Below are 13,715 nucleotides of genomic sequence, written 5' to 3'. Positions count from 1 at the left end.
AACAGGTCAAGGATACTTGTGTGATGTGGCTTTTTATCTCAGGCTCTGATAAGATTTATGAGTTTCCTTTAAATCAGTGTGTACTAAGGCAGTGAATAAACTACTTAAGACATTTGTCATTCCAGAGCCTTCTGAATTAGGGAGATAAGAGTGGCTGCAGTTGGATACTTCAAGTTAACTCCAGAGCCCGCTATAGTCTCCATTATTGCCTCTCTTCTCAAACCTCCCAGTTGACCAGAATATCTGTTATGAGTGACAGAATGCTGTGAATCAATCAGTAAATGAACAAGTAATAAAAATTTAATGATGCTGCATGATATTATGTACTTTGTCCATTTATGTAGACAATTACAGTTTACCTTCAGGTATATTTAGAGCTTATTGAATTCAAAGTATAGCTGTGTTGTATAAAAAGGAAAACTATTCATTCAGAAAAGATGGAGTACTGCAGCCAAATTAATCTCTCATGTTGGAAGTCTGTATGCACAAGTCAGCGGAGTTATTTATATTTAAAGATCTGCACTTGGCATTCAATAATAAGATTTAACTACAACATCATTTCACTAGTAATGAATTAGCATGAAATGAGCAAAAAGAGTGCACTGCCTTTTATCATCAGCTATAAAAATGTATTTAGCAAGGCCATATGACAAAGCATGAATTTATTCATTCATCCTCTGTCTCACTGCCATACAATTCAGACTCTGAGCTGGTGATGATATCACACACACAAAGAGAAAGTTCGTCAAGCATTATCCTTTAAGGAAATCATTACCCATTCACCTCACAACCTTGCACCAGCATATGGTAGTTGGAGTTGACAGTGGAAAGCCATGACTTCACTCATAAGCTCCATCCCACCCTACAGTGTCCAATTGCTATGTGCAACAATTACCTTGTTCAGTTCTATTTTTTGCTTCTCTGAGAAATTACCATCGCTGTTTTTGAGATCCTTTAGGATCACCACCTGAAGAAAAAATAACAGTGGGGAAAAAAATCATAGGTATAGTACAATGGCAATTCATCCTTCTTTTCCAAGAAATCTCTATACAAAGAAACACTTCAGAATTACCTGCCTACTGTTTCTCCGTTGGAGTTTCAGTTATTCAGCCAATAAGTAACAGAGTTATATTTCCTTCAAAAGATGTACCAGGTAGACAGGAACTATTTAGAACTGTCAATGATGCAAATTTTAACTCAACATGAATATATCTCAGCCAGGCAGCTCTACTGAATGTACAAGAATTGCCATGTAAATGGCCTGTCCTCCATTAATCCATTAATCTTCTCAGTACTAAAATGTATCAGATTTCTATTTCAGCTTTTGCACTTCTGGTCTAGGCCGGGGGTTCGTGGAGTCCAATATTTTGCCCCTCGTGAGTAAGCAAAATGCAAAGCACCTGATAGGAAATAAAGGGCTTATTCCTTCCATAAGATCAAGCCATTTTGCAAGGTCGGAAGAGGTGGAATTTTCTCTGGGGAGAAACAATCTCCTCCCAGAAGAAGACCTCCTAAACCAAGGAAGGAAGTGTGGACACTTCAGTCAGGTTACCTTCTTGTCGTATTTGCCTTGGCGCAGTCTCTGAGTAGTGTCACGTCTCTTATCTTCATCAATCTGGGAACAAAGAAGAACAATTAACTTGCAATTATCACCTACTCTCCACTTGGCGGGTGCAGAGAGATAAGTTATATCAATGTGTGCCATATAAAGAAGCATAAGCCTCTCTCTCTAAGGAGTGTCACCGCATGCCATACACAATGTGGGACATCCATGCCACTCCCAAGGCTGCTGGGGACTCCACCTGCTGCTTTCATGGTCTTGGGCAGTACAGAGGCATAACAAAACACAGGGTAGTAATTTGTGACAGTTGTGGCGTGGAAGAGACTGAAAATCAATACCCAGCCCATTCCCCCATCACAAGATTATCTTTACTGTTGGGAAACAGATCTGTTCTATTAGGGAGTGATAGATGGGGAACATCTAGTTCTACAAGAGTCATTGCCTGCATTGTAGTTGGACCATGACAAAACTGCAGCAACAATGGCCTTTAAAAGAGAGAATCCAAGACCCAGCTTCAGGCATCATGCTTCTCTTACCTTCAAACTAACATGACTTGTCTCACTGGTCTCCAGAGGCAAGATTTCCTCAGGTGGTATGTGGGACCATTTCTTCCACCGACGCTCATTATCTCTCCTGTACTTCCTGCAAAACCAGCAAACACATTCAAGAATATCCTCCCAGTGAACCGAAACCCACAACATGAGATTAGGACAGGGAAGCTTCCAGTGTCAGGATGACACATGGTTGGAGTGTGAGGTGGAGAAGAGCACAAGCCCTGTGGTTCTTATACAGTTTTCCATTCTAAGACTGCTAAAATTCCTCTAGCTTTGGGAAAGCAGCCGAAGAATAGAACATATTCAGCTAGGCAGTTGCCAGAGTCTCAAGGGAGTTCAGAACAATTTAAAGCAGAAAAGGCTGTCTGGATTTTATATAGTCTTCTCCTCCTTGTTATTGAATGTATTCTGAAGCGAGGTCCCACAAACAAATGCAAGCCAAATAAAAGTGCTGGCATCAATGCTGGATGGTAAGAATTGGTATGAATACAATGCCAGGAAAGGAGGTAACAACAGTGTTGAGATTAAATGCTTTTTTTGTGCATGTCTCTTGTATTCTACACAATTCATAAAAATGAGGGAAGAACCCTCAGAACATGGAGAAGAGAACTGCTGTCTCCCTTGCAGAACTTCGGAGCAGACAGTATAATCTCTTATAAGAAAAGCTGCAAGGAGACTAGCACTCAGCATTACCTATGCAAATCCTTCCTCTACTGAAAAAAACACAAGACTGACTGGAGAGACTGCAGGACAATCCCAACACCCTGCTGACTGCTGGCAAATGCTCCAAATGGGAGAACCAACAGTATTGACTGTTAACACAAACATTCCCTTTTCCAACATATTTAACTCACGCATCTATAAGAAAAAGGGGAGCAATAATTGTGGTAAGAAATGTTTTTCTTAGTTGAATCTTGTAAGCTGTGTTGCATCACTGTGGTTCAAATGGTATCAGCTGGTGATTAAGTACATATAAAACTGAATGCAAATCTACGCAGTCTAATATTTACTTATGTGTTTTTCAGGACTTCACCTTTCTACTTAGCAGTCAGAACTACACAGGGACGTGTGGGATAGTTCAAGCATCCTAAAAACCTGGGAGGTAAAGAAGGAATAAAGAGGCATTTTGTTCATTTTTGTAGCTGTTTCTCTCTTCTCCTTTGTTTGTTAGGGGACAATCTTCAGTAGCAATTATAGTTGAGAAGTTTGTTCTTATTTCAACACTAAAAGGGTAAGCTTTAGCCTAAAAAATCCCCAGGAATCTCTTCTGTATTTGATGTTTGGCTATATTATAGTGATAATATATATATTCAAATAATATATACAAAAATAATAAAATAAAATAAAATAAAATAAAATAAAATAAAATAAAATAAAATCTTTAGATTTTATATATCTGCATATATGGAAGAGCACAGAACCTTTTACAAGTCCAGACTATCTCCAGACGATTTTTTATCTATCTTCACAGCTGTTACAAACTTTTCCTGTCTGTTTCCATGTTAATGCTTAGATGTGACAACGAACAGCTCTTCCATTTCTTGAGTACAACAGGAGTTGTATACCTTCATCTTTGATTTTTCTTTTTTGAAAAGCTTTAGTTAGAGAGGCAGATTAGTCCACTCAAAATAAGAGTGCCTGGGTAGTATCTAAACACATTTTCTTAAGACCTGATTTTCCCACTTTTTCTGAAGTTCTCTGGTAGAGAGCAAAGAAAGATGCCGAACTACTGAGTAGAGATGCACAGGTTAGACAATTTTTTTAAAATATGAAAGAGAACCATATACTTTGGAAATTAGGTGGCATTTCTTCCAGCAAAAGGAGACGTTATTGATTCTCTTTCTCTTTTTTCCATCATGAAAAAGCTAAATTGTGTTACACTTATGAAATTCTAGTGGTTAGAAATGTTTGTATGTGAGTAATTGGACTGAGTCGTAGGAAACTGAAAGACAGGATGGATCTATGCAATGAAAACCTCATGGTATTTTAACTTAAGACAAACACTTCTTTCTAGATCGAATTTTTATGTCACCAACAGGTTAAAGAAACATAAGTGAACCCCAAGCAAGCTGAAGATGGGCAGTAAGTGGAAAAAGTCTGAAGATTGGTCTGAGACATATGTTTCTGTGTATGTATAGGAATCAGAGCTTTTTAGCAGATCCAAAATCTCTGAGTATTGCTGCATCTTCTCCCTTGATTATTAACCTGACATAACAATGCTATGGATGCAAACACTACTTGCATGTACTGGACAGTTCACGCTGAGGACAACCACCCAGGTATGTAAGGTAAGCTAATGAATGGCTTCAAGAGAGATCAAAGGCATTACCCTAGGAGGAAAACTGTTCAAGGGCCAAAGGGGTTTGTACCTTAGAATCAGCAAAGAGATGATCAGAACCAGAATCACAATTCCTGTGAGTGTAAAGACAGCAATGGTCAAGATGTGTGGGCCTGCAGAAAAGCAAAACTGAAAAATAAACAACTTGACAGAGTACACTGCAAAGCAATATTATATTTAAGAAATTACCCTCACCCGCACATGTGCAAGTCACACAAGCTGAGCAGGGACATTCTTTGGTCTTATCCAAATTGAGAGGCTTTACTAAAGTCCAGCACTGCCTAGAGATAACACGTGCCTGCCTCTTTCACTGCAGGATGAAGCATGACCCAGAGCAGTGCAGTCTTACATCCCCACCTGAGGCATGGGCACTCTGTAGGGACACCCAGGTGAGTAGCGGAGCTTCCAGGTGTTCTCCTCTTTAAAAACAAACTAGGACAGTCCAGGAATAAAGCTGACTTATCTTAGTACCCACATTTTAAAAGATAAAGCAGCCAAATTTCTCCTTTCAATAACTTCTTTAGAGTGAATGGTGGAGGCAAAACTTGCGTACAGGTCTCTGTGGGATAGGGATGTAGGTTGGATATATACAGTTGATCATTTGAAATCAGAGTCACTGATAGGCAGGAAATGTTCTTTTACCTCAGCGTAGCCAGGGCTTAATGGAAAATAGGCTCTTCATTGCCTCCTTTGGATAGGACTTTCTCTGAACTGGGGAACAAAGGTTTGGTCCCTACAGGTTTTATCTTTAAACACAAGTGATGAATTCTGATTCAGGCTTTATAACGTGTGCCTTTTGCTTTTCAGTCCTGTTGGGTACCCACCCAGTGAGAATGAGGTGCCTCTTTGACAGTGAACTACCCATACCTTTGTCACTCAGAATCTTTACTGATATAATTTGCTTCAGGATGGGATACATCTGACGACCATAGCCTTACTCAGAATTTCAGCTGATACAGAGAACAGCCACTTGTGAATTTGAAAGGTGTTTCTTGCAATAACTTGTTATCCAAGAACAGGTAAAGATGAAAATCACAGCACAGCTTTTAACTTATGCAAACTTTTCAAAATTTTGCATATGGGCTCTCCCCTGCTAGCCTAGTTGTTTAAAGAGATTCTGTAGTTGTTGCAGATAGAGCTTTGGAGACTCTGGACTCATTTCTGAACACATTTGTAGACACTGTGTTGAGATGACACGTGGTACTGAATGGACTCTCCAATACTAAATTTGTATGCTGTAGAGGGAAATTAATCTGTTGCAGCACAAAGATGCCAGATTAGTGTCCTTGGAAGCTGCCAGGTGCCAAACAATTTGAAAATCAGGCTGTACAGGCATCTGAGGACTTGGACCCAAAATCACAGAGCACACAAGGGTCCCAGTCCTGAGCAGGCAAGAAGAACTGGTGAGGGTGGGAACCGATGTTTTTAAGGTTGCCATTTTGATTGTCTTAATGTGGAAAAGTGAACTGAAGCCTATCTTGGGCCAATTCTTGCAGCTCAGGGGTATTGGGAAGGAAAGTTGTGGCCACTAATTTCCTTCGAAGAGCAACAGGCCATCAGCATAGAACTTTATCTGGTGCCCACACATGTAGAGTGTACCTACTCTGCTGACCAGCTGTCTCAGGCAAAGAAGGCAGAGAAGAATCTAGTATCCCATGTTGACGTGTTGGTTACTGATAGTAAAAGAGCTGAGCTACTTGGCCTTACTGTGGCTAATGCACTTTTGTGTGTGCCAAGAAACAGAAATAAAGGCATGCAGGAAAATGATAAAATATAAAAATTAAGAAATAAATAAAAAGCAACAAGACAGATACTAGCTGCTTCCAGAATCAAACATCAGCTGAGCAGGAATTTTGAACATACGAATATAAGGGTCTGCATCCAGCATAAAATTTGGTTTAGGAACTCTGGATTTTGGGCCCAGCTTTCTGGCTTTGATTTTTTTTGTTCTGCATATCATGTCTCTACACCTTTTTCCTGTGTGATCATCCCAGCATCAGTCTCAACGCATCCTATCAACTTAGTATTAGTTTGATGCTCTCGATTGAAAACTGTTAATACTACTGTTTACCAAGGAAGGGCATTAAGTTACTACTATAAATTGGCATATATATGAGGATGTGCAAAGCAGTTTCTATTAATTCTGTAAAACTTAAGCTTTGTGAATAGTGGCTTGCAGCTTAATAATCAGCAGGCTGACGCTGGAAGCACTGTGCATGGGAGGACTGTGGGGCCATAATTTCCAATTCCTGAGGCTCTGCTACCACCTCCTGGTTCTTAGTATAACAAGTGCATCAGAAATCAAAAATTTTCATGTTCTCTGGAACCAAAAACATTTGTATCTCAAAGCTTGACCTTCTCTATTATTAGAGTGAAAGTTCAAAGTTTCTGAATAATGGCAAAATGTGGAAGAAGGGATGACAGAAGGAAGGAGGGTAACAGAACTAGGTCAGCTGTCATCTATTACAGCTTAGGAAAGAGCAGGGCTTTGGTTGCTGTGTTTGTTCCAGTTGGAAAGTTTCGACTGGCTTTAGCTGTACTTAACTTACTTCATTTTTGGCCATAAAAAGCTGCCCTTTGAGAGAATATATTTATTTTAGAATCACACTTAAGGAAGGTTTATTTTTTCAAAACGTGAAAACAAAATAACCAAGTGCTTGGGGGAGGTGGTTTTACTTTGATTTAACATAGGTTGGCCACAAAATCAGGCCTTCATTAAGCTCTGAGCTTTAAGCTGTTAGTTTGTGACACTGGCTTTCTGCAATTCCCAAACAGTTTTCTTTTGCCCTTTTACAGCAGTTTCAAACAAGGATGTACTCAGGGGAGTGTTTTATATATACAGAGATCCTCTGACAACACTGCATGTTGTGGGATTCAAGGGATGTATGAGAACGAGACTGGAGCAACACTGAAAAGGCTGGGGGGCTAAGCAGCAAGCTCTGATTTGAAGTCATCTGATTTATTTTACTGAGGAATAAAAGTGCTTGAATCCATGTACCACCTTACTGTGGATTTATAGTTATCAGAAGGTGTTTGTTCCTCCAGTTATTGCTCTGCATTGTACTATTCCCTGGTAGAGGGAAGCAGTACAACGAACTGATGTAGGCCTTTACAAGAATATTTAACAGCAGCAGCTCTGGACACCCACCAATGGGAATGCCTCAGGTGAAAACTGACCCACTGTGTGCTAACCCTTGCAACCACTGCACTAGTTTTTATCCTTCATATTGTACTCTGAAGAATACACCTTTCCATTGCCAATCACCCTGTGGCAGCCATCCACATGGGAGAACAATCCCAATCTTCTCAGACTGACAAGGCTGTACTCTGCCATACTGAATTACAATGGGATTCAACTGTTTTATACAGGAATCACTAAAAACTCAAAAGGAGGTGGCGATTTCTGGGATTTCAGACTTAAAGTTTGGGTGGAGATAGACCAGTAACCTATCTTCCCATTGTTTTTCTTCAGGAAGTCAGCTTAAGAGACGCCCTCCAGAGAAGCATCCTGAATCTGCACAGTGCTGGGTTCTTTCCTCAGCTCCCTATAACAAGTATAAAGGAGCAAGCAGAAGCCACCTTGTTACATCAGCGATACAGAAAGGTGGAGTCATAATAATCTTAATTCTGCTGCCTTTCCTGAACAGTTTTTCAAACAATTTACAGCACCATCTTCTAGTGAAGGTTTTATGTTCAGGGCTGACCTCTTCCAAAACATGCCATGGTATTCCTCACAGTCACTGGCACAGCATGGAGTCCGTGAAAGACTCAATAGCACTTAAACAGAAGTTGAAGTTTACAGTTGGGCTGGATGCAGGAGGAGGAAAGACACTGTTCTGCCTCAAATCCTGGTGTCACTGGCTGGGGGCAGAGCAAAGGCAGTGTGCTGGATTGTATAGGAAGTGGATCTTAGGACTGTGTGACTTGTCTTCAAAGAATAGATAGGTTTAATCGGTGTCTCACCAGTGCCTGGAATATCACTGGGCAACTTGTGGTTCTTCCAGACAAAATCTGGACTGGTAGTCTCCTTGTGAGTCTCGTTCTTCTGAGTGTTGAAATACAGAAGAGCTCTGAACTATGGGTGTAGGAGGGAAGAAATTCAGTCAGCAGCTGTTATCTCACTCTTTTATCCCTTGCTTCAAACTACCCTTAATAAACATATTGCCCAAACTCAAAGTAATTTTTACTCTTTCTTCTATAGTGGTGCATTCCTCACCTTAGCCATATTCTCTCTCATTCCTCCCCTCTCTCCAAAAAGAAATGTATCAGTCCCACAAAACACCAGCTGTACTTCACTTAATCACCAGATGACATCAATCCTGCCAGCCTCCAGCACGGCTCTCATGACCCCCTCCTGGCATGCACAGTATGCCTTGGCACGCCACTACTTCTGCTGTAGTTATTTTCATCATTCTTACGCAATAGTAGAGGGCATTTTGTTTCTCCTTTCATATAAAAAGTCAATCAGTTGCTCACTAGACTTACGTACATGATTTGCAGTTAGTGGTGTGTACAGCAGGGTCAAGTTGGTATCAATGTCTCCAAATTCATCTAGAGACACAGGACCCAGGACACCTGTGGACACAAGGACTTAGTCAGAGGGCTTGCATTCTCAGAAACATAAATATGTGGCAGGAAGGATGGGATAAATTAAAGGATTTTTGATGCTCAGGATATTTCTCTTCTCTGTGTACGTGCTAGAATACACATCAGTTCAGCGTGGTGTTCCTGCTTCCTTAATAGCATGGTACATTTTCTCTACAAAATCCAATAAAAGGTGTTGAACTGACTGCACTGAAGAGGAAAATCTCCCTCTAGCTATAGAAAAACATATTCGTCAGGTTTCTTCAGCCTACCAAGAAAGTCAGAATAACATCCTTTGAAGAGGCCATTTTAGAAGTGAGAAGGGAAATTGCCTTTTTCCACCTGCAGTTTGAATCTATTAGCAAGAACAGAAATACACAGATATTTTCATTCCCTTTGTTCTCTCAAGAGCTACCTGCTTGGCTCTAATCATGTTATTTTAACCAGGCTCTTTTTCCCTTTAACGTTTTGCCTCTGTATGTCAGCAAATGTGCAGATTGAGAAATTGCCAATGTAGCACATTCTGAGGATTTTAAGGTGGAACTTCCTAAGTCCCTCAGCGTGGCTTGACTTTGCCCTCATGAAGTCAGTCATTTTAACAAGAGCACAAACTTAGCCAATCCACACTACTCCCAAAAATCTCACCTTCATTTTTTCCCTTCCCTTTTCTTGATTAGTTTCAGATTGCTCTTTTGCTGCTGTTGCTGATGACTTTTTTTTTTTTCTTCTAAAGTTCAATATCATCGTTACTTTAGTTCTGGAATTATCATCTTCCTGTTCACCTCTAAAACTGATGCTAAGTTTTTCATGGCCCACCTTCTCAATATAAAAATAATTATTATGTGAACTCCCTACTCTACCAATCTTCAGCACAAGAAAAAACAAAATTAGAGCAAGTCCAGAGGAGGCCGCAAAGATGATCAGAGGGATGGAGCACCTCCCGTATGAGGACAGGCTGAGAGAGCTGGGCTTGTTCAGCCTAGCGAAGAGAAGAAAAGGCTCCAGGAAGACCTTATAGCAGCCTTCCAGCACTTAAAGGGGAAAGGAAAGCTGGGGAGGGGCTATTTATCAGGGTGTGCAGTGACAGGTTGAGGAGTCATGGTATTAAGCTGAAAGAGGGAAGATTTAGACTAGACATTAGGAAGAAATTTTTTCCTGTGAGGGTGGTGAGGCACTGGAACAGGTTGCCCAGAGCAGTCGTGGATACCCATCCCTGGAGATGTTCAAGGCCAAGCTGGATGAGGCTTTGAGGAACATGATCCAGTGGAAGGTGTCCCTGGCCATGGCAGAAGAGTTGGAACTGGATCATCTTAAAGTTCCTTTCTGACCGAAATCATCCTATGATTATGTGACTCCGAGTTGGTTCAACATCTTCCACTTTCAGGAATTTTTTTTTTTTAAAAGCTAAACCTATAACTAACAAGGAGTATTACAGTGAAAAATTTATTTTGAATAAGTAAAAACATTTTTGCAAGTTATCCTTTCAAATTTAGAGTGAAACTGAAAAGTTTACTGATATTCAAGAGTTTACTGATAATCAAGAATGCTACCTCCAAAGGAATTAGTAAACTATATTTTGCTAGGTTTGGGATACCATGGCTAAAGGAAAGGCAAGCCCAAAACCTGTTAGGCCATACTAGGAAAATCTGAGAAACTTCTGCACTTGTGTGCTGAAAGTAGGTGGGACATAAACACAAAGATTCAAATCCTCATTTTAGTACAGATTTCTGATGTGAAGTGATAGTTGGCACTTTGATCCCTGAGAGGTGATGTTGTCACTTCTTTGTGTAAGTCTTGCCTCTGTCTTTTCCTAATGATTGGATTCTGTGATTTTAAGTTCATGGCCCACAAAAGCCTCTGGTGCTAGGCAACCTGTCTAAGAAGAGCCAACCTGTTGCTAGCTGGCTCATGCTTGCACTGCAAGCACCCAGGCCTACAATGGCTTTGTAAATTGGACAAAAATTGAAACTACTTCACTAAAGCTTAGCTAAGTGGACTTCAGAGTCATTTTGAACATCAGTTGTATTTCATACCTACGGGCCTCAAGTCAAGACTAGACTGTGGGGGAAAGCCTAGAAATGCTGCTGTCACAAATTAACAACCTGAATGCCAGGTTGTCTCTTGAGGAAGCATAGATTCTGAAACCCAGCTCTATGCTTCACTCTTCCAGCTCCTTTCTCATTATCCAAATAGTCTCCCTACAGAGAGTTCAGCTCTTTGTCAAATGAGTGTCACCAGCTTCAGGTCCTCATCCCTGTTCTCCAACTCCACTGGCTGGCAAGCTCTGTCTTTCCTTCTTCCCCTACCCCTTCTTGGGCAGCAATAGTCTTTAAATGTGCTTTATACTTCAAAGCAGCAGGAAAGACACAACATCTCCAAAAGGAGTCTAGTCCTCAAACAGTCTGTTGCTAACTGCAGTGTTTCAAATTATCGTTATTTTGACTTCATCTCTCTTCTGTTTTGCATGCACTGAGGTCATTCAGAGCACTGCTATGTAGTGCTTCTGCTAATATTGAAGATAATATCTTTGGAAAAATAACAAAAAGAGTGGAAATGAACTCATTGATGTGCTTGGACTTGTCTAGTGTAGAAGTGACTTATCCTAAGTATTTGAAAACAAATTTCCCTCCCACATCAATTTAGTGAATCCTGCACAGGATTATACATTTTTTACCTTCAAAAGTGGTATTTCGGAATTCATTGATGAAACTGAGAGGTGATACTGGCCTCTGTGAGGAGACAAATTTCTTCAGAATATGTCCAAACAGCAAGACTGCATTAAAATAGCCAACAACAAAGTCATCTTCCATCTAAAACAGCAGAAAGAGAAAAAGAAAAATGGCAGTTCGTGTTTCTACCTAAAGCTACAATATCTTTGGTGGTGTCTATTTTGGCAAAAACTCCAGCATGGAAGACCAGAATCCGAGTGGATGGGCAATGCCACATCACCATTCTTGCTTGGAAAAATAAAGATAAATGAATATATTTTTAGCGTAGGAAGACAATGAGGTGGTGAACACTTATAAGAGGCCAGTGTAAAGTTCTGGCATGCTGATCCTTGTGCAAAGGATTCAAGAAATTCTACACGGTAGGTTCTGGGCAGGTCTGCTCAACAGGACCCATGGCTGCTGGCTTTGGATTAGATCTTCTGTGCAGATAACCCAGTGTGGTTCCAGCAAGTCTGGGTCTCCAGATGGCCACAGCTCAGGGGAAAGGAGCTGTGCCAGAATTTCCAGCAGCCTGCCATAGACCTGGCACCCAAAAGCCATTCAGCCCAGGCTGGGGGAAACCAGGACACTACCAATCCAGCCAGAAGCTTTGGGCTGCCTGCTGGGGAGCTGGAACTCAAAGCCATGGGTCCTGGGAGGAATGCTACTTATAGAGTCTGGTTCCGGAGCAGACTGCAGAGTATCAGTTTCACTAAGCAGATACAGGGTTTGCACAGTTTCTGCTTTTCAGGAAATTAAACAAATACATGCTGTCTACAGAAAATAAAGCTCCTGTTTTTGAAGTTTAACTGGAAAGCTCCTGGACAGAATCACCGATGTTTGCTGTTGCTGGTACATATCTGCACAAAAAAAAAATCAGTCAACAATTATTATTTCCGAACTTTCCATGCTCACATCTTGATTACATCTATAGATCTTCCTTCAGTGATGCCTTGCAGCTACACACAAGATTGTCAGTCACTCAGAAGTGGAATCAGAAGGCCATGTACCTGTAAGTCTCCCTCACACTCCATAAACTTGCAGACCAAATAAAAACCTTGAGTTGAACTTTACAAAGCAGGAATATGGCAACCTGCATGTTTGCCTTATGATATTATATTTTTACATCGTTACAGCATGGCAAAATGTCGTCCCACCAAAAAGCAAGAAAATATCAGCATAGAAGCATGACAGGGGATGATTACAGCTGCATTTTTAGTTTTAATTTCCTAGTGCATCCACATGAATGAGCTGACTTCAATAATCAAATATAAAATAGTGTGTTTACCAGGGTGGCATCCTCAGTCTTTGCAATATTCACACTGTAATCATCTGGTAGCAGAGTTAGGACAAGTACATTCTGCATGTAATGAGCTGAATTGTTGTTCCTGAAGTATGTGTTACTGCAAAGCAAAGCACAAGAACCCCATGAACAATCAGCAGTGGGCAGTGGTGACCATGACAGCATCATTCTCCTCTCACCAGCAGCACCTTTATTTAACAGGTTAAAACAGTAGTTCTAAAAATAAGAATTCATCATGAACAAAACTCTGTATGTTGTTCATTCCCTGATGCCAGCTTCTTAACTACATTAAAAGGTAATATCAAAAAGATCTGACAAATTTAAACTCAAAGACTGGAGTGAGTTATTGTTATTATAACTGTTTGATTTCTGTTCTGTTTATTTCCTTTTCTGTCAAGCAGGAGTTTATAATTAAAATTAAGACTCTTCTTGGAATCCGCAGTACTGCAGTTTGTAGCTTCTCCATATTATTGTGCATTTCTGACTTCTGCAGTTTTTTGCATGTTCTCTACTTTTGATACACCCTGCTAGAATTGATCACAGCAGAATTTGCACTAAAAGCATTTAACGGGGGGGAGCAGTTTATTTATTTATTTGTTTGTTTGTTTATTTCAGTGAGATAGGAAAATCAGAGGAAACTCTGTGAACTTGAAAACTATGCTAAAAC

General features: G+C 40.5%; 1 protein-coding gene across 2 annotated transcripts in view; it reads right to left on the bottom strand.

Annotated features, from left to right (window-relative positions):
• The window catches only part of GUCY2C (guanylate cyclase 2C), a 49,262-nt gene that overhangs the window by 24,629 nt on the left and 10,918 nt on the right, over positions 1-13,715 (bottom strand). For both annotated transcript variants that reach the window (XM_054052683.1, XM_054052690.1), the window contains 8 exons: positions 13,034-13,148; positions 11,712-11,847; positions 8,943-9,028; positions 8,417-8,528; positions 4,485-4,566; positions 2,098-2,203; positions 1,553-1,615; positions 896-967 (listed from right to left, as the gene is read on the bottom strand). In XM_054052683.1, coding sequence (XP_053908658.1) covers positions 896-967; positions 1,553-1,615; positions 2,098-2,203; positions 4,485-4,566; positions 8,417-8,528; positions 8,943-9,028; positions 11,712-11,847; positions 13,034-13,148 — 772 coding nt within the window. The remainder of the gene's footprint in view (positions 1-895; positions 968-1,552; positions 1,616-2,097; positions 2,204-4,484; positions 4,567-8,416; positions 8,529-8,942; positions 9,029-11,711; positions 11,848-13,033; positions 13,149-13,715) is intronic.

This window comes from Cuculus canorus, chromosome 1, assembly GCF_017976375.1.
Source record: "Cuculus canorus isolate bCucCan1 chromosome 1, bCucCan1.pri, whole genome shotgun sequence".
Taxonomy (NCBI): domain Eukaryota; kingdom Metazoa; phylum Chordata; class Aves; order Cuculiformes; family Cuculidae; genus Cuculus; species Cuculus canorus.
This window is presented reverse-complemented; position numbering and strand designations above follow the sequence as displayed.